The sequence below is a fragment of the Spea bombifrons genome, chromosome 5, assembly GCF_027358695.1.
Source record: "Spea bombifrons isolate aSpeBom1 chromosome 5, aSpeBom1.2.pri, whole genome shotgun sequence".
Lineage (NCBI taxonomy): Eukaryota > Metazoa > Chordata > Amphibia > Anura > Pelobatidae > Spea > Spea bombifrons.
Window position 1 is genome coordinate 66,137,150 of NC_071091.1, and position 20,298 is coordinate 66,157,447.

At 39.5% G+C, this 20,298-nt stretch overlaps 1 protein-coding gene across 1 annotated transcript in view; it reads right to left on the reverse strand.

Annotated features, from left to right (window-relative positions):
- Positions 1–20,048, reverse strand: part of GMDS (GDP-mannose 4,6-dehydratase) — a 246,979-nt gene extending 226,931 nt beyond the window's left edge. The window contains exon 1 of the mRNA XM_053466862.1: positions 19,763–20,048. Within this exon, the coding sequence (XP_053322837.1) occupies positions 19,763–19,852 (90 nt within the window). The 5' untranslated portion in view covers positions 19,853–20,048. The remainder of the gene's footprint in view (positions 1–19,762) is intronic.
- Positions 20,049–20,298: the final 250 nt, after the last annotated feature.

Sequence of the window (20,298 nt, forward strand, 5' to 3'; positions counted from 1 at the left end):
GGGGGGGGAGGAGGACAGTGGCAGCATATCTCGGGGGGGAGGACAGTGGCAACATATCTCGGGGGGGCAGTGGCAGCATATCTCGGGGGGAGGAGGACAGTGGCAGCATATCTCGGGGGGAGGAGGACAGTGGCAGCATATCTCGGGGGGGGGGGACAGTGGCAGCATATCTCGGGGGGGAGACAGAGTGGCAGAATGTTTTTTTTTTTTTTTGGTGCTTTTTTAAAGAAAAAAAATTTTTCTTTAAAAAAGCAACAAACTTTTAGGGTGCGGCCTATATACGGGGGCGGCCTATATCCGAGCCAATACGATATATATATATATATATATATATATATATATATATATATATATATATATATATATATATTACTCAGATGTCATTACTGTTTTCCTGTTAAGTCAAAACAGATCTTTGGGCAGACGAGTACCCAAGCCTACCATAACCGAATAACCCAACGCGAGTCAATTCCAACCTTCACTGGCCCAGATGTTTTTGATCTTGAATGCAGGTGGTCTCATTTCACACTTTTCATTTTAATACAGTAAATGTGTGGTAAGGGCGAGCGACTGACAACCTTAACACTGCTTCAGCCTCAAGCTATGGGCAACTAAGCTAACATTAATACTTATATATTTTGACTGGGTGTAAGGGTAGAAAAGTATGTGTTTACTAAGCAACATTTCAAGGGTGGAAGAATATTTTCACACTTACTGAAAAGAAGCATCCAATGTTAAAAGTCCAACAAGTGTTGCCATTCAATTTATATTGTGTCTGCATTATCATTGCTTCTGCAGCCACAAGGGTTCCATTAAGAATATCAAAATCCCTCTGCTGTCCCCTGTATTTAGTAAATCTTGTTTGTGTACGACTGTGAGGGACATGACATAAGATGATGTACTAGCAGAGTGGGTTCCTCGAGTAGAGTTCACGCATGGTAGCCATAACTTACTCTGCAAACTTTAATTCTGATACACATTTTATCATACGATCTTTATTATGGTTTTATTTGCATTCTAAAACATATTTAGCCTCCATTTCCAACCGTGTCTGTATGTCGTATGTAACAATGTCAGCATTGGTGCGCCCACACCATCGTGTTTGGCATCCTTAAGTAAAGATGTCTTAGGTAGCAGCATTTTAGGGTAGTAGTGATTCTCTGGCTATTGCAATGTTCAAGGATATTATGAAGTTTTTGGCAAATGTAAAGAAAGATTGAACATAGGTAATACCTCAATTATATGAAAGAGCACTGAAAGGCAGAGCTGCCGATAGTTTGCAGGTTTTAGCTTGATTAAGTCACTAATGTCAATGGCCAACATTAGCAGGTTTCTCCAGGAGAAGGGCGGAAATGTCCCTGTTCAATGCATAATTCAATGGATTGGGAGAATCTGAATAATAATACAAAACAATACATTATACATGGCCAGCAGTAGAAGCTCACAGGGGTTGGATCATCATAATGTATTGTGAAGTCAAGAAGCTGAAGCGCATCTGCCCTGCAACTCCCTGGTCAGCTCAAAGCAAATAAATAAAAGTTTTTATTCTTCTGTTTAGGTAATCCAGTGAGAACACCAGGTGTCGACCCCTGAATTAAATGTGCTCCAGAGGCTACCTTAAAATCAGTTGTGTATAAACTATGCAAACGTAAACAGGGTTAAAAGAAAAATCTCAAGATCTTTTAGGCATTTTCCCCTCACAAACTGAAAAAAGCCTTTAATACCAACAGTGCTTTTGAATATAAAATGCATGCAAGCTCTTTATTCCTACAAGACAACGCTAATGATTCAGGAGCCCAGCCATCCCGATATCCTGCATCTATAAGTAACACTAATGAGCTTTACATTGTAGACTGCACAATTCTAGGGCCATCTACTGGTGCACTTGTTAACAGCGGCCTCTGAGCCAAGAGGGAAAAAAAGTATATATTTTTTTAAATTTCGTTACAGGCAAATTCCTTACTCTAAATGGCATTTCAAATAAAAGTTTTGTTACAAAAAATATTAGTATTTCACAACCAAACAAATCCAGCAGAAGCTACCGCATGATACAAAGGTATGCACACAAAAAATACAGACAAGGAAGCACACCCTAAAAAGCATATACATTCAGATGTTGGGGTGCTGCTGAAATGCAGTGGTGGGCTAGGCAATATCAGGCCATATAGTGCGAAGGAATCCCCATTATTTATGGCGCAGATAGGTGCTTTTAAATAGTGTTTGCTAGGTGTGCGCTCATTTCTTGTTTTGTTGTATGATACGGGGGTATGCTTATCTCTTTACACCAACTAAGCAGTAACAGATGTGCATTGCCTCTCAAAACCCCCGTGAGATGTTTACATTTTCATTATCCATTCTCGGACTATAACGCACGCCGGCTCTCACACACGCAGCGTGATGCTAACTGCTTGTGAGGGCATGAAGTTAGTACATGGGCTGATGTGCCTGGTATCATAGTACCAAAAGCCAAAAACAATCTGCATCCATGTATTCATTGATTACTTTAGTGCCATTGCACCATTCGCTGATAAAACTTTTTAAATTCTTACCTTAATCTATGAAAACTAACCCTAAACTAGCCTGAGGACCAACAGATTGCAGGATCTACTTAAAATCCACACCAAGAAGTGCCTAATAATTGATTTTCTAGAACAGAATAAAGGACGTTCCAAAAATGCTTAAAGCACCATATTACAATCGAAGTTTTATGTTTAAAGGTTTTTTAATATCTTTTTTTTTTTTTTTTTTTAAACGGTGATTTCAAGGCTTCCACATTTACAATTTGAGAGATATTGCATTTAAGTATTAAGACACAGTTAAGTTAGTATTAGTATATCATAAAGCGCAAACAAGTTTGGAGTTAAAAGATGTGTTTTCACTTTCATTCAATAAATAGGATTTGTTTTCCACCCAAAAAAGACATAGTAGTCATTGAAATGACTTACCAACAGGAAATTAAAGTATGATACATTTCAGGGTGATCATAATCCTGATGACAGAGAGGGTATAAACCAGGATGTTGATTTTGAGAGGGAAAATCCAGTCTAAGACAGAATATGTGGAAAGCTCAGATATTTGTGTGAGCGGGGCATTTACCTTGTGTATCTCTGTCTATTTGAATGAGCCTCACCAATTTTTTAACCCAGTGGAATATTAAGCACGTCTGACCACGTTTGGTTTTCAGGAAACCGTGTTTGTATCATTTGAACTTCATTTTCAAATTCAGTGTTTTCTGAGGTTAGATTTTATTCAACCTAATTTATTAGTTTCTAAACATGTGTCATTTTCCCTCCTGGGGTCAGGAGCTCCCAATTAATAGGGCTTGCTAGTTCACCAGAATTTATTAAAGAGCCACAGACTTATCTCCATCCCACCAGCTGTAGTGGAAAATCAACACCATTATACGCAAGCTCAATTCATATACAGCAAAGTAACAGGATCCAAATGCTTTCTCTACACCTCACTTCTGCTGGATGTGTCATGATCAGCTAGGGACCTGCTTACAAGTTTGGTGGTCCCCCTCTCATTTTCCATCCCTGCATTTTCAATAAATTGAAATTTTCTCATTTAAACATAAAAAAAAATCCCTGAACGAAAACACCCACAACCCCACAGTGCTAGTCATACCCTGCCAAAGACCTAATTCCTCGAAATCAGGGAGGACATCCAATGCTTCTCTACTTGGACTGGAGCGACAAATGTTCTGATGGGGTCTGAATGGTCTGGCTTTAAATCCACTGGGCAAAACAGTTTTGCTGTATAGCGTCCTGAGGATCAATGCCTAGGACTGAACTATCCTGCCACCAACAGTCTGCCAAGACTATATACTGCGGTACTGGCTATGTTCTACAATTCCCTTACCTATAAAAACAGCACAAGCGCACCAGCAAAGCTCAGAGAGAACACAAAACTGAGCATTATTTTTTTAATCACAACCTACGTTTAAGAAGCTTAAAATTGTTCTACATTATAAGATGAAAAGAGAGGCTACAAAAATAGAACATGTACAGTCTATAGATATTTACTAGATAAGGCTTCTGTCGGGATACATTTTCTCCTTCGCATCCAACGTTGATATAGATACCCTGGTGTTACCATTATCCACATACATTTTCCTTCAGGTTTTTTTGTTTGTTTTTTTTTTTGTTTTGTTTTGTTTTTACAAATTGCAGAAATCTGCCCATCCGCAGCAAACAAGACAATTCATCTCTGATGTCAAGACATTCGAAATAAAAAAGGTACAATTCCGAGTTAAACAATGTATAGGCCGAAAAATGTTTAGTTGCACAAAGTTTAGATCCTGTACAGTATTTTATTCATGAGCCTAAACTTGTAAATATAAAACTGGTCTCCCTTCAACTGTGACAAAATGGCAGCCTTAACGAGCTGTTTCATGTAAAACCCTGTATAATCTCTTACTGTAATTATTTCTTTTTCACTCTTTTAGTTCATGGTAAAACCAATATTTGTTCTATATAATTTATTATGTGCCGTTAACTTTCTTCCTTGCATTAGCGAAAGTGCTAGATTTATGCCACAAGTGAGATTTTTCCTTCGGTGTTGGCTTGAAAGTTGTGATTTTTTTTTTTGGATAACAAGAAAAGAGTTGTATTCAATGCTCCATTTCTAGGTCAATTTGGTATTCTGGTTCATTGGTCTCTTTGCACCATTAGGTTTTATGGAAAAATCCAATCACACATAATGGCTTGATGCTGATAATAACCAGAGCCAACAGCCCACTAACATGTTGCATGGTCTGTTACTGGTGAATAGTGATAAATATGCCCTAAATGTTAGCAAGAATATGGAAACTTTGGAAAATATCTTGTGGGTGCTACAAACAAAGTCTAAAAATCAGGCAAAGCACCTGGATAGGACATGTATAATGCCAATGACTTTATCTTGGCATTATACACATCGGTTATATCGGTTATCTTTTTACTTCTTCCAGTCTCTGGTACAGTACTCTTATAATACAACTTTCGCATGATGTATTTCTATGATATATTTTATATGTTATTTTCTTTTGTTAGACTTCTGCTGTTTTACTGCTACTGCTTTGAAAAAATGAAAGTTAAATAAACGAAAACAAAAATAAGCCAGAAATCAAAATAAAACCTTCTCTAAAGACAACGCTGTAGGCATTGAACAATAATAAAGCATACATTGAACCAGTATTTAATGCTTCCATTAGCATCTTTTTCAAATAGCTTGTTCTTCCATAATATACTTTAAGTACGCTATATGGACAAAAGTACTGGGGACACACCTCTTAATTATCGAATTCAGGTGTTTCGATCAGACCCATTGCCACAGGTGTATAAAATCAAGCACATAGCCATGCAGTCTGCATTTGTAAAAAAATGGGTCGTTCTGAAGAGCTCAGTGCATTGAAGCGTGGTACTGCAATAGGAAGCCACCTTTGCAATAAGTCAGTTTGTGAAATTTCAGCCCTGCTTGATATTCCACAGTCAACTATAATAATTGGAAAGTGGAAGTATTTAGGATAAGCAGCAACTCACCCATGACGTTGAAGACCACGTAAGGGCACAAAGCGGGGTCACTGAGTGCTGAGGTGTATGGTGCCTAATAGTCACTAATGCTTTGCTGATTCCATAGCAAAATAGTTCCAAATTTCCACTGGCATTAATATCAGCACAAAAACTGTGCGATGGGGCCTTCATGGAATGGGTTTCCATGTGTTTCGTGGCTTGACAAATCACACTTCTCTGTTTGGCAGTCTGATGGGCGAGTCTGGGTTTGCCTGACTGCACCAATTGCAAAGTTTGGTGGAGGAGGGATAATCGTTTTTCAGGGGTTGGGCCCCTTACATCTTAACGCTTCAGCACACCAAGACATTTTGGACAATGCTACACTTCCAACTTTACAGAAGGCCCTTTTTTATTCCAGCATGACTGAGCCCCAGTGCAGAAAGCAAGGTCCATGAAGACATTGTTGGATGAGTTTGGTGTGGAAGAACTTGACTGGCCCTCACAAAGCCCTGACCTCAACCCCATCGAACACCTTTGGGATGAACTGGAACAGAGATTGCGAGTCACGTCTTCCCATCCAACATCAGTGCCTGACCTCACAAATACTCTACTGGATGAATGGGTAAAAATTCCCACAGAAACTCAAAAATCTTGTAGAAAGCCTAATGGGTCAGGTATCCCAATACTTTTGTCCATATAGTGTATCTTTAAGCAGTCTACAAAATAATTCTGCAAAGGGAATGTTTAAATGTCATTTTTTGCTTAAAGCAAATACAAAATGATACTCTGGGCAGTCAATGTACATTAAACCAGTAGGACTAAATTTGGCCTGACCAGTTTGTGGCATTGGTACACAGGTCTGCTTAACATAAGGAAGGGGATCGCCCGGTGTTACACACAGAAATACTTTGTAGTATAAAGGAATACTGAATTACATGAGTATTCCGGTTAGAAAAGAGTAGTGGTGAATTCCAAGACAGTAACACAAACTGCTCAACAATACATACCACAGCTCCTTCAAAACAAAAAAAATATATATTTTTTAAAGAAAAAGGTTTACACAGCATTTAATAAAAATTAAATCAGTCTTTGGCACTGAAGCACACTCACACACGGCTCCCACAGAGAGTCTTCTGTACTGCATCAAATTAAACTGGGTAAAAACAGGAATCCGATCATAAATGCCCTGGTTTCCGGTCATAATACAAGATTCTCAGCTGTTCTGCCAATAGAACACAGGTAGAAAAGCAACTGGCAAAAAGCACTGCCAAGGCTTCACCGCTATCCAAGCAGTTCAATTAGTCATAGCTATGTTAAGGCAAAGTATTTTTTTGTAATTTCTACAAAAAAATCATTTCTTTAAATAAAAAAAACAGACTAAGATATCTTAAACTAAGCATTTTATAAGATTTTCTTTTTCTTCATGCAGTTTGTATATGCTGTTGTATATTTCTCAGCCAAATATGATATATTACGTTAAAAATATCCAGCTATACGCTCTGCCAAAATACACAGAAATTGAAATTTATGCAGTGATATAAGATTACAAAGATGATCAGATCTATGTTCCACTGTATATACTGAAACTAATTAGCTGCTATGTTGAATGTATGGTAACCGTTATTATGAAAGCTGATGTTTAATTAGCTGATCATTTAACTTTACAAACAAGCCTTAACTAATAACTTCAGTTTCCATGTTGTTGATCTGTCAGTTCTTGAATTTACTTTTATATCCTCAGTCCTCTTAAATAAAAGAAAAAAAATCTGTGTGATTGCAGGATCATACTACATTAATCCTCTAGGTGGAGCCATAGCCTTCAGTCTGTATTACCAACTGGTAAAGTAGTGAAATATTCAAACTTCTGTATAGAATTATCATTGTAAAGATTTATGCTGGCTAGTTCCCATTTTAATTTCCGATACAAAATACAATTACAAAACGTAATCTACTGTGGCATGTTCAGTAAACGAAGAGTCAGTCACAAAAATTATTTCACACATGCACAAAAGCATACCAAACAGCGTGTAAAGTGCCATTTCTGCCCCCAGCCCACGGTTGACCTCCCCCTCTAACCACCAGCCATAGGCTAGGGCAATTTATGTTACCCAGGGACCCCAGAAGGCTGAGAAATCATAGACTTATGTCTCATTTAACACCTCCCCAGGTACGTCTACTGCACACAGAGTGCATACCATAGTACGCACTTCTCACATGCTCAGTAGAAATCGAAACCTAAAGAGAGCTGAGTTCCAATTACAATCAATGAGTGTTAACAGCAATCACATGTATGCTTTCTGAACATCAATGTTTTGGTAGCATACATGTAACTGGCTGCTGCTTCAGTGATGTGGACTATGTGCAAAAGTACACAAAGCAATGCTCCATGCTTACAGTGAAGGAAGCTGGGGGAGGAGTAAAATAAGACTAATGACGTGCCAGGCACGTCACAGGAAAACACACAGTTAATTGGTTAGAGAGAGACCAATGGTGTTGCTGCAACGCCTCAACATCAAGGCATTTAGCAAAACCAAAAATGTAGGGGCCTCCTGTGATCACTCAACAGCTATCATATTCACCAAATTCAAGGACGCGTGTCTTTAATCATGGCTACACCCTGCCGCTGGAAAGAGTATTTAGGAAGTTTGCGGTAGTAATTTTTTAGCACATTGAAAGTGTTAAAATACCACCATTTGAAATACCCTGGGGTGTCTCCATCAAATTGGCCAGTTTCAAATGTAACCAAATCGGACATAGGTGCAGGATAACCAGATGTCAAAATTCCAAGTTGAAAAACTAAATTATGCATGTCCCAAATGTGGCCTTTACCAACCAAACAACCCAACTAACCTATGCAGGGGTGGTATCGATGAGGTGAGCATTGGGGTGTTGTTTCTTAGTAGCTCTTTTTGTCAAAGACTGCCAGTAAAGTTGCTGCATGAAAAGTGTCAAAATACCCCAAGGTTGAATGTCCATTTTTCTTCAGGGATTCATGACAGATATCAATGTTACAATGTAGCTATCACTAATTTAGACTTTTTTTATTTTATTTCTGTACATAGTTTTAGAAATAGCAATATGCTATTTGTAATATAATTTGCAAGAAAAATATATTTCTAAAGAGCAACATACTTTTTAAATAAGTCAGAAAAAGGGAGTTTTCTTTTATGGTAAATTAGACAATATGATCAAAGCAATGCTATGTAAAGAAAGCCCTTCTTGTCCTGAAGGACAAACAATATTTAATGTGTGGGTACACTAAATAAGAAAAAAAAATACAGAAAAACACAGCAGAAATGTTAAAACAGCATTGTTATGAAGGGGTTAAATCACTTGACACTAACCATGTAAAATTAGATAGGACTCGGACAAACGTACTTGGATGTAATGGCAGGTCAGGCAATATATGGTTATATAGTATGATGGAATCCCCAATATTTATGCCCATATCTGTGTTTTTTTTTGTTTTTCTTTTTCTGATGAGACAGTCTAACTCAAATAGCTTCAAAATCCCTGATCCAATCTACACCTAAATGCTTTGGATTCTATGCAAAGAAATATTGACTTTAACATAGCTGTCTATAAAGAACATTACAGTTTGGGCTGCAGGCTTTATTATATTATATATATATATATATATATATATATATATATATTCAGGGCTCGACAAATCCCAGGCGCCAGGTCGCCATGGCGCCTAGGTTTTGTCAGCCTCTTACATCCAGAAAAAATTGTGGATGTAAGAGGCTGAGTCACCACACGGGGGCGCTGCTGTTGCTGTCTGCCCAGGAGTCTGGGCAGACGGTACAGCCACTCAGAGCCCGCCCCCTGAGCCTGAGATCACTCCCACGGAGTGATCCTGTAGGCTGAAAACGCGGTTGCTGCAAAACCAGCAATCGTGTTTTCAGCTGCCACAGGCAGCTTCAGGGAAGGGGGTTGTGTGTTGATTGGGTCCCCACACAAGTGTGGGGACCTGACACAACACCCCCCTGCTGCCTGATCGCTCCATGAGAGCGACAGTGCAGCGTTAACCCCTTCAATGCTGCGATCGCGGCATTTAGGGGTTAATTCCCGTTTTGTATGGGGCTCTGCTGCTGGTGGTCTGCCTGGAAGCCCAGACAGACCAGCAACAGCAAAAACGAGCCCCCACAAGCCCTTTGATGATTCCTGTAGGCATGGAAGCCTACAGCAGTCATCAAAGACTCCCCCCTGCAATGGCTGGTCTATAGACCAGCAATTGAGTCCCAGCTGCCAGAGGCAGCTTCAGGGACAGGGGAGAGGCTTCTTTGGTCTCCACATGAGTGTGGACACCAGCCCCAACCCTCCCCTGCTGCCTGATCGCTCCCTGAGAGCGACAGTGCAGCGTTAACCCCTTCAATGCCACAATTGTGTATGACACATTTGTGGCATTGCAGGGGTTAACATTTGTCCCCACAAGCATGTGGGGACTAAATATCAGTCAATGCTGTGCTCCAATGGAACATCAGCATCGAAAGATGGGGGGAAAAAAAAAAAAACAGCACTGACCTGAAAGTCCAGGGTGCTTCCAGGTCAAACGCTGTGAGTTTAGTAAGTGGGCTGATGATGATCAGATCACTCCTGACCAACTATTAGTTTAAAAAAAATCCTGGCTCCTAACTTTTTTACCTGGCGCCGAGATTCACAACAAATTTGTCAAGCCCTGTATATATATATATACATACATACATACATACATATACACACACAGCAAATTAAGTTATGTAGTGGAGAAAAACTATTACAAAAAGTCTTCATCACGTGTATTCTTTATTTTTCTGTAATGATTGGTACTTTAAAACAAATTGTCAGTCTAAATCATAGGCACCAAACATTCAACAGCTAAACATGCACCTGACCTTAAATAATTAGGCTATTTTAAATAACAGCAGAACGCATAGGTCACAAAGAATTAGCCTTTTCAAATGAATTATTTAAAAATACACACAAGAAATGTCTGTAGGCACACAACACATTGTACAGGGCATTGCATGATGGTAATAATGGTACTAGTTAAAACAATAAATAATAGTAATACCAAGCCTATTTGCACACCTGGGGGTCTTTGAGAAGCTATTTGTATATATCAAAGAACAACTGTACACTCCAAGAACATCGAGAGAGAGAGAGAGAGAGAGATGGCGCTATATAAAACAATAAATACTTTTACATTTTTAAATGTAAATTCATGTAAACTATGTGAACAATTGTTTGTCAATAAAAGCTATGATTGAGAAAAATATTTCATTTTTATTTCCTTTTCTTCTCAACCTGCCACCCCAGTTATGCACATCTGCCCCCAGGCTTGCCACTCTGCCCCAGAAATGCATTATACCCCCTATATGCCACTGTGCCCCATGATATGCCTTTTGGCCCCCTATGTGCCACTCTGCCTCCAGAATTGCCTTATACCCCTATATGCCACTCTTGCATTTAGGGGGTTAAAAGGCATATTACGGGGCAGAATGGCATATAGGGAGGTATAAGGCATTTCAGGAGGCAGAGTGGCATATAGAGGGTTAAAAGGCATTTCTGGAGGCAGAGTGGCATTAAGGGGGTTAAAAGGCATTCCAGAAATGCCTTATGCCCCCCATTTAACACTCCCTCCCCCTCCCTCCTCCAAACTTACCGGTGCTTCTGAGCCCCCGGTGCTTAGTCCGGGCAGCGTGTAGAGCTCTACACGATTTGCGTAGACAACTTCCGCTTGAGCAGCATGTTTATCAGATGTAAGTATACATGGACTAGATGTTCCCAATGTTAAGAATACCATGCAACTATTATGTTATTACATCTGATACACACGGTGATTATTATACAGGGGAAGTTTGGAATGGTATTCTGTGGAATCAGAGTTTGCCAGTATTAAGGATCTAGCAAACCTTTTGTAGTTAAAAGAAGATAAAACTAAGATTGATTCTAGTCTCATGCCGTCTCATTTTGTAAACTCAATGTGGCCTTGATAAAAAAAAAAATATTAATACCAAGTTGTCAGCTTTAACATTAAATATTGATCATCTTGATGTAAAGTAGACTAAAAAAGATATCATAGTCAAAGGATATCTTGATGAATAACTCATGTAAATCTTTTCTGCATTTGCAGTCTGATTTCTCTCTTCCAAATAGACATTTTTATTTTTTACGATTTGTAAAAAAAAAATAATAAAAAAAAGAACAAAACAGAATTTTGCTGAATTAAGGTTGAATCCCTATTTGAGAACCAGACTGGACATACTTTGGAATATTCTGAGACTATGAAAATAAAAGATTCCCAGCAATGGCATTGTCTAATAACCAGATGAAAGGCACTGTGAAGCTACAGGACGATGACAGACTCAGGGAAATTTTTCCAAGAGAGCAGAGACACCAGTGGGAGAACATTTTTGCCAAAATGGACACAGTATCAGAGACATCAGACTGGCTGTATTAATGGGACTGTTCAAAACTCAGAGGGAGAGAAAAATATTGGAGGTCAAATTTATACTCAAATTTAACTCTTTAAATGCTGGCCTCAACCGGGATAGAGAATTTGGATCCCATTATCACTTTGTAGATTAACAAACCAGACATGCACACATCCTGACCCCATTAGAGTTGTGAATACCTCCTGACACCTCCTTTTATGACACCAACCCACCTCTGATTTTAACACTATTGACTGATCAAAGAACCTTGCCTCAGACATTTTGATGTTATCTGCTTCCCATTCTTAACCATGTTATTTGACTGATACTTAAAGAGAGCTCTTTCACATTGTTGTATAACATGCCCGATGAAGGGACCTGAGAGGTCTTGAAAGCTTGCAATCTATATTTACTCAGCCAATAAAGGTATCATTCAAACTCCACTTGTCTCCTGTAATTCTACGGTTAACATGGTACCAATTCTCATCTTCTAATAAAGAAGTCAGAGATGCAATTGCAACAGCAGAAGGAGTCGTACAGATTTTATAGAATTTTTCCAATAAATGTAAACAATGTTGAATAGATGGTACTTGGAACATTAATATCTACTAGTATTCTTTTAATGACTTTCCTCACCTCTCCACTTGATTTGTGTAATGTTTTGTAAGTGAGATAAGCGTTAGTCCTCTGTTGCAATTTACGTAATATTAGGTCATGGAAAAGTGTTAGGAATTTGAAATGATATGAAACTGTTATCTATCATTTATTCAATACATTAAAGAAATAAAAGTTGTGAACTTGTTTTATAGCAGGGTCATCCCCTTATATAGGTTCCAGCTCCCATATCTAATAAAATTATTGCATTTCACCTTGTAGTCGCAAGTAACATTAACCATTATGATTCAGTAACATTTATCTGAAGGCAAATAAGCATATGCATTACTGTTGATAGGTTGGTGAGTATACCAAACAGACACACCAAAAACCACACTGCACACCTTCGACTGTATGGCTCCTAAGATGAACTATGACTGTGAAATGTTAAACAATATACATGTTGACCAATCCAAAAATCTATATATAGAATTATTATAGAATATTATGACAAGAGTTTAAACAGAGTGGAAAGAAAAATCTGAACAATTATAATCAGGTATAATGCACACTTGTATTAGAAAGTCATGAAACTGAACTCAGCTAATGAGATGAAATATATAGTTCAAATCATGGTCACAGTCCAGAACATTAGTCCCCTTTTCTGTTATAAAATGAATCAGTTAAAAAAAAACTCACTCTCAATAACACTCCTGAGATGTGTGGCTAGCCAAGAGGACCCAGAGGTCCAACCACATTCCACATACATGGTGGCTCTGGTGAGGCTACCGATAGCCTTACCTCGACCTGAGGTTTTGCATGTTTAAATGTATGGAAAGAATTTAGTTATATGTGAAAATCTCTGTATGTATGTAAATCAATTAAACAAGGGAGATACAAATGGTTCTGACACAGAGCACCTGCATTTCCTATAACAGAAATAGAAAACACACACAAATTGCACCATTCATGCAAGTATAACTTCTTCTATACCATATTTGCTTGATTATAAGATGACCCCCCCAAAAAAAAAAACTTGAGATCAATGAAAGAAAAAAAAGTCTCAATATAAGACCACTGTTTTTGCTTTCGTTGCTTTGCCTTGTCCACTGCCTGCTTCCATGTCCCTGTCTCTTTTTTCTTAGCTTTCTCTCGACTCTTTTTGTTCTTCGGTCTTCGCCCACTACTCACAGATCCGTTGTCGAGGTAGTTCCGCAAAAGGGCAGAGCCTCCACACACACCCTCTCCCCTGATTGGAGGAATGGGGGAATGGGGGAGAGGTTGTCCCCGTAGGTCTCACCTTGGCTCTGCCTTTTTGCGGAAGTACCTGGATAATGGAGCTGATATCAAGGAGAAGCAGATGAAGAAAAAAGACAGAACAACTTCTTCTAGTGCATATGATGGACTGAATGTCCCTGTTGTGGATATGATAGCTGCGTGGCCCCTACACATTTTCAAGGAATTCTGTATACTTGTCATTTGCATTTGCCCCATCTATCTGTAGCGCAGGAGATGTGTTCAGCTGAACACATCTCCTTCAACACAATATACTCACCTCCAGTAAGCTCCAGAGGCATAGCGATCTCATAACACCCAAAGTGGTCATGCTCTAGGTTTTAAATAACCAGTTAAATGATGCAAAGACAGGAATTCTTGGCATATCAAGCAGCAATTGTTAATAAAGTCACAATGTCTTCACATAAGAGCAGAATGTGCTTGTAAAGTACACTGTGAATACTTTAACCCCATCAATCCCAGGGGTTTTTGGTACCTCAAAGCCCAGAGCAATTTTGCCATTTTTGGGGTATGGCAGTTCAGCGATTATTCTCCTTTACTGCAAATAGCGTACCCATGTAAACTATATATTGTTTTTTCAAGGAAAGATAGAGCTTTCTTTTGATACCATAGTTAGATGATTAGCTGAAAATTTAGGATGAGAAATTTAGTAAAAACAGCGAAAATTTGAAAAAAAACCGCTTATATTTTCCCTCTCAATCCTCACAAAATTAGGTAAAGTGATGGAAAATCCCCCTCAAGTTTATCATTTCAGGTGCCCTGATTTCAGAAATACCTAATTTATATAGAATTTCCATACTTTCCCAGCACTTATAGGGAACATACGATAAGGTGTACATTATTCGTAGAATTTTTACATTAGGTATGATGGGATATTTTATCACCAACACTCCTGGGTATGCGTTACAGGACAGAAACCAGGCCAAAATTGTTTAGCTGCATCTCATGAATACGGAGATGCCCCACAGCTTTAATTTCTTTTTTTCTTTCTAGAGGGCCATATCCATCCCTTCCATATAATACCCTATAGAGTAGTATTTTTTTTTTTTTTTTTACTTATGGTTTACCGGGTTTGGGGGTTGTGAACGGGGGGCAGGAAGGTTATACTTTTTAGATGTTGTGTTAGGGCAATAGGATGTAAGGGTTTTTTTTATTATTTTTTTTTCTATTTTTTTTGATTGCATTGTTAGTGCAGTATGGTTAGAGGTCCTCTTGAATATGTTATTAATGCCAGTGATGTCATAATGACATCACTTAGCTCACTTTATTGTTTAGTTTTTTTATTATTTATTGTATTATTTTAGTGATTTTTTTTGTTGATGATTTGTTTTTCAGCATTGGAGAGGAGTGAGAAACATGGTTTCTCACTCTCCTCCCTGCAATCCCCCTGCATCGTCTATGCAAGTCCCCACAGACTTGCATAGAGATCACAGTGTCTGTGACTTATCCGACACAGAAGTATCTAGACGCAGTAACCATCTAATAGAGTGTAAGCTTGCCAGAACAGTGCCTTTAGTAAGTACAACAACCATTACTTCCAAAGAATTTATACTGCTGCCGAGAAATGATATATTTTAAGTATTTAGCCACAATATAAAAAGTTACTTTACAAAGTACTCAAACAACTGCATTTAATAGCCGAGTGTCCGATATAAATTATGATGCAAACACATGGATGAATTGATTAGCACCCCTTCCCTTGATGCACTTGCCCTTACCCACCACCAAGCTCCTTAGCTTGCAAAAGTGTTTGACTGAACACATCTCCTGCTTGTCAGTGCATGTGTGCTATACTCCCCACCAGCCTCAATAATGTCCAACATTATAATTATTGTCAAAGCCTCCAGCCACCCCATCTGCAGCCACCATTCTACTGTTGAAAACCAGGATATGACACCATGTCCTGGTTCTCCTATCAAGGGTGTGTGGCCTGGGAAGTGTGTGCCATGGATGCCATGCCAGCTAGACACAGTATAAATGGGTCAGTTGGGGAGACTGGATTTCTCACTTGTAACCCGTCCATTTGAGAAGTCGCTTACCACCAAGCCTTATCACCCAGTCTGCCTCCAGTTTGGTGGCCCTGTTGGCCTAGGTCAGAATACACCTCTAATTACGTCATCAATAGATACTACGCGCATCTGGGAATCAGATACTGGCGTCTCACAGTGATTCTGGCTAACTGAAGCACAGACTCCCAGTTTATCAGGATCAAATATGCTAAGTGTTTACCTACAACACAATTGCATGTTGAGCAGATCATTAGTTTTCCACTTCTGGATTGTACGCTCTGTTGGTACTTGAGTAGTTAACGCTTTTAAGTTGTGTTTGTTTAATAATACCATGTATTAAGTGAACACCTCAGACATGTGTATGGTATGCATCAGTGGGAATGAAACATGTTATTGCTTGGATTTTGTATTTTTGTCAGCAATTACGGTAAACGACAAATTATGCAACACTTTCAAAACTAAATGCATTTATGACATCATATCTTGCCACGACACACTTCAAATTAGCACAAAAAAGCACCATTCACAGTTTCTATGGGACATATAAGCTGTTCAAATAAATTTGACCGACTGTAACGATATGTCACAATGCTGACAATCGGAAAGGCAACCCAGGTCTGAAATAATTATAGGAGTTTTAGTACGGCAGGGCTTCACAAAGCATAAATCTATAAAAACTGATGGACAAACTTGCTTCTTAAACATTTAAGTTGCCCACTAATTCTAGAAAAAGTGATTGAATTTGTCAATTATTCTTTAGGGCTTCAACTAAAAATGTACTTACTAAAGCTCTTTTATTCATGAACACATTACAATACGCTTAAAATGAAATAAAAATCTTAGTTGTCAAAACATTTTTGAATCCTTCTAATGATCTTTGAGTTATAGGACATTCACATAATAAGCAGCCATGCTATTTCGTGACCACACCGTGATGAGTCCTGCCCCTTTGTCAAGTCATGGGAGAAAGATCAGCTTTCATACTGGTAAAGCAAGATTTTCCAGGTATATCCACTCACTCACTCATTCATTCATTATGTAGAAAAAGGATAATTCTAAATAAAGTTGGATATTATTCAACCATATGAAGATTCTCATATGAACATCATATTCCTTAACACATCTATTCAAACTTCATGGCCATACAATTCATACTAGACCAGTTTCATAACGGTGACCTGTGGAAAAACTGTGTGAACATAGAACTCCATGAAGAAAATACTCTTCTTTCACTAGATATAATTCAAAATAATGTCTTTATTGTTTAGTCATGGATTAATCAACAAATAAATATTACTGAAGCATACATTGTTTGCTTCAGTAAGCACTAAAAGGGGGGGAATGGATGTACGTTCTATAAAGGGGGCCAAAGCACATAAGATGAGCATCACAGTCATCGTTCGCTAGCAGGTGACAAGATGTATACATTAACACCAACACTAACTGCCCAAACTGTAATCAAATGTGCACATTTTATAAGCATCTTTTGTAAAAGTGCTCATTTGGTCACTTATTTTTCCTGCTAATCGCTCACCCAGGAGTTATAAGGGATCTAACAAGATCGCTTGCACACATGCGCAGAAAGCACTCCTACTGAAATCAATTTGGCTTCAAGGTGCCAAAACCGGCAAGAAACACCTATTTGTTTTTTTATGGATAAAAACTGCATTTTAAAGAAATTACCATTATTAACCCGCATTATTCGCTGGAGAGAGGGAGATCTCCATGGCATGGGGGTTTACTACAATAAAAAATTAACATAATAAACAATAACAAAGTGAATGCGTCGTTATAACGGAAACCAGTGTTTTAGCAACAAACAATTCTGTAGGACAAGAACTTCAAGGTTGACGTGGGGCATGTGGTTGGGCAAGTTTCATTACCCTCTCCAGCCCAAGTAGAGTTAATGAGGAACGTCCACCATTTTTTTTTACATTTACTAGTATAACAAAACACAGGATGTTGAAGATGTTTTTTTAAATCAATTGTTGTTTTTACGTAAGGTAACGTTTTTTGTAAAACACCATATTTTCCGAGTGAGTTCTGGCTCCTTATTATAGTGCCTTGTGATAAAAATTAGAATGCCTTGGTCGTAATCACACAAGGGAACCATTTAAACCATCAACGTTTTTTCATATACAATATTACCGTATTTGCTCGATTATAAGACAAGGTTTTTTTCAGAGCAAATGCTCTGAAAAATACCCCTCGTCTTATAATCAGACCTAAAATAGAGGTCTCGCTACAAGACTAAGATCCAGATACCCCGCAGACCAGCAGGGAACCTGGATCCTCCTGTCTGTTAACCTCAGCTGCTGCCGGCACTTCCACCAGGGCTTCTATCACTGAGTGCCGGCAGCATGCGTCCATTGCGCATACCTTCCCCGGCTGCCAGGGAGGGGCGTTCCCTGCAGCGCTGCGGGGAATACTCTTTTCTGGCAGCCGGCGAACGTCTGTGCGATGGACGTAGACAACCCCTGCTACTGCTGGCACTTCCGCCGGGGCTTCGATGATGGAGCACCGGCGTCACATGACCTTCCGGGGCTCAGTCGTAGAAGCCCTGGCAGAACCAAGGCCAACCTCCACCCGCTGCCCCCACCAAACACCAGGGAGTTAGAAACACTGGTAAGTCGGGGGGGGGGGCATAAGGCTTTTCTGGAGGCAGAGTGCCCCATGATATGCCTTTTAACCCTCTATTTGCCATTCTGCCTCCAGAAATGCCTCATACCCCCTATATGCCACTCTGTCCCATGATATGCCTTTTAACCCCCTATATGCCAGAGTGGCATATAGGGGTATAAGGCATTTCTGGATGCAGAGTGGCATATAGGGGGTATGAGGCATTTCTAGAGGCAGAGTGGCATATAGGGGGTATGAGGCATTTCTGGAGGCAGAGTGGCATATAGGGGGTATGAGGCATTTCTGGAGGCAGAATGGCATATAGGAGGGTATAAGGCATTTCTGGGGGCAGAGTGGCAAGCCCGGGGCAGATGTGCATAACTGTGGGGGAGGCAGGTTGGCAAATAAAAGGAAATAAAAACAAAAAAAATCATAGCTTTTATTAAATATGAAAGAATAGTTTACATGAATTAATATTTACTGGTAAAACTTTTTCCCTGTAGGGTCGTCTTATATTCAGGCTTTTTCTTTTTTTCCTAAATTAATATTCAGATTTGGGGGGGGGTCTTATAATCAGGATTGTCTTATAAACGAGCAAATACGGTATATAACAATTACATCATTAGCATAAGAAAACCAACTCAGCTCTGTGTTTGAGCAGGGAGAGCCACCGAAAATATCCCATGACTGACTACAATGGCGATGTGCGGTCTGCAGATTAAAGCTTATTGGAAGAAAATGACTCTTTTCACCAATGCTAAGGAATACACTGTACTTAATGCTTAAAAGATTTATTTTTCCATGAGACTTCCTTAATGTCAGTCTTTATTATAGACCTAAATAATAATTTAAAAAAACAACGCATCTGCATTGTTATTATTAATCATTTTCCATAGCGCCATCATTTTCCATAGCGCTGTACAACAGATGTCAAAATATTTAGACTCAAAGGTTTGTGATATTTTTTTTCTGACATGATTTGCATGATCAAATAAAACTTTAGCTGCACCTGAGGGGGAAATTAGAAGCCTGCACCGAATGCTGGCTCATTCATTGGGGCGATGACATCATCTCTTACAGGTGGCACAGGGAAATAACCCGAACGAATGAATGACTAGAGGTTTTAGGAGTCTTCTTCCTGTTAGAAGTAACTAGTGCCTACCGGTCCAATTCTGCTGCTTGGATATTTTACAGTCCTGGTGCAATGCATGGGATTTTCTGTCATGGATAGTCACCACTATAAAGCAGAGTGTAGTTTACAGTGAGAAGCACATATCTGAATGGCTCTGGGAATGGGATCATTAGGAACAGATTTATTTCCGGCCATTCTTACCTGTCCAGTAATCCCAGTGATGAGAGCTACCTTCCTGGAGCTTTGAGACGCACCGGGAGACCCTGCTCCGTTTCCCTGATTGAGTGCCATGCTTGGATGCTATGTGTTGCTCGGCTGTGCGGAGAGGCTGGCGAGCTGAGAGTGCGGTGCAGGCTGACACACTACGGGGATGACGAGGTAATAAGTGACAGGTAAAACAGGTTGAAGTGCAGCCGCCTCTAGGTTTTGTTTCGCGCATGAGGGGAGGGGGGTGAAGGCTGCGTGTAAGGTAAGTAACACGCCCCAGTTATAATGACAAACTCTCCTAAGCTATTGACTGAGATGCAGGGTAAGTTTGTATCTGGTGCGCGCTTGCGCACACACCCCCCCGGAAGCCAGCGCGCGCCTTCGTTGTGACCTGCGCGCTGCCTGGAGTAGGCCAGTGCGCATGTCAGGTAGTGGGTACGCGCGCGTTTCGTCGAAGGACGGGGAGGCGCGCTGATAGATGAGGAAGTGGGTGTTGGGGGCTAGGTGCTAGGTGGGCTATACAAAACAGG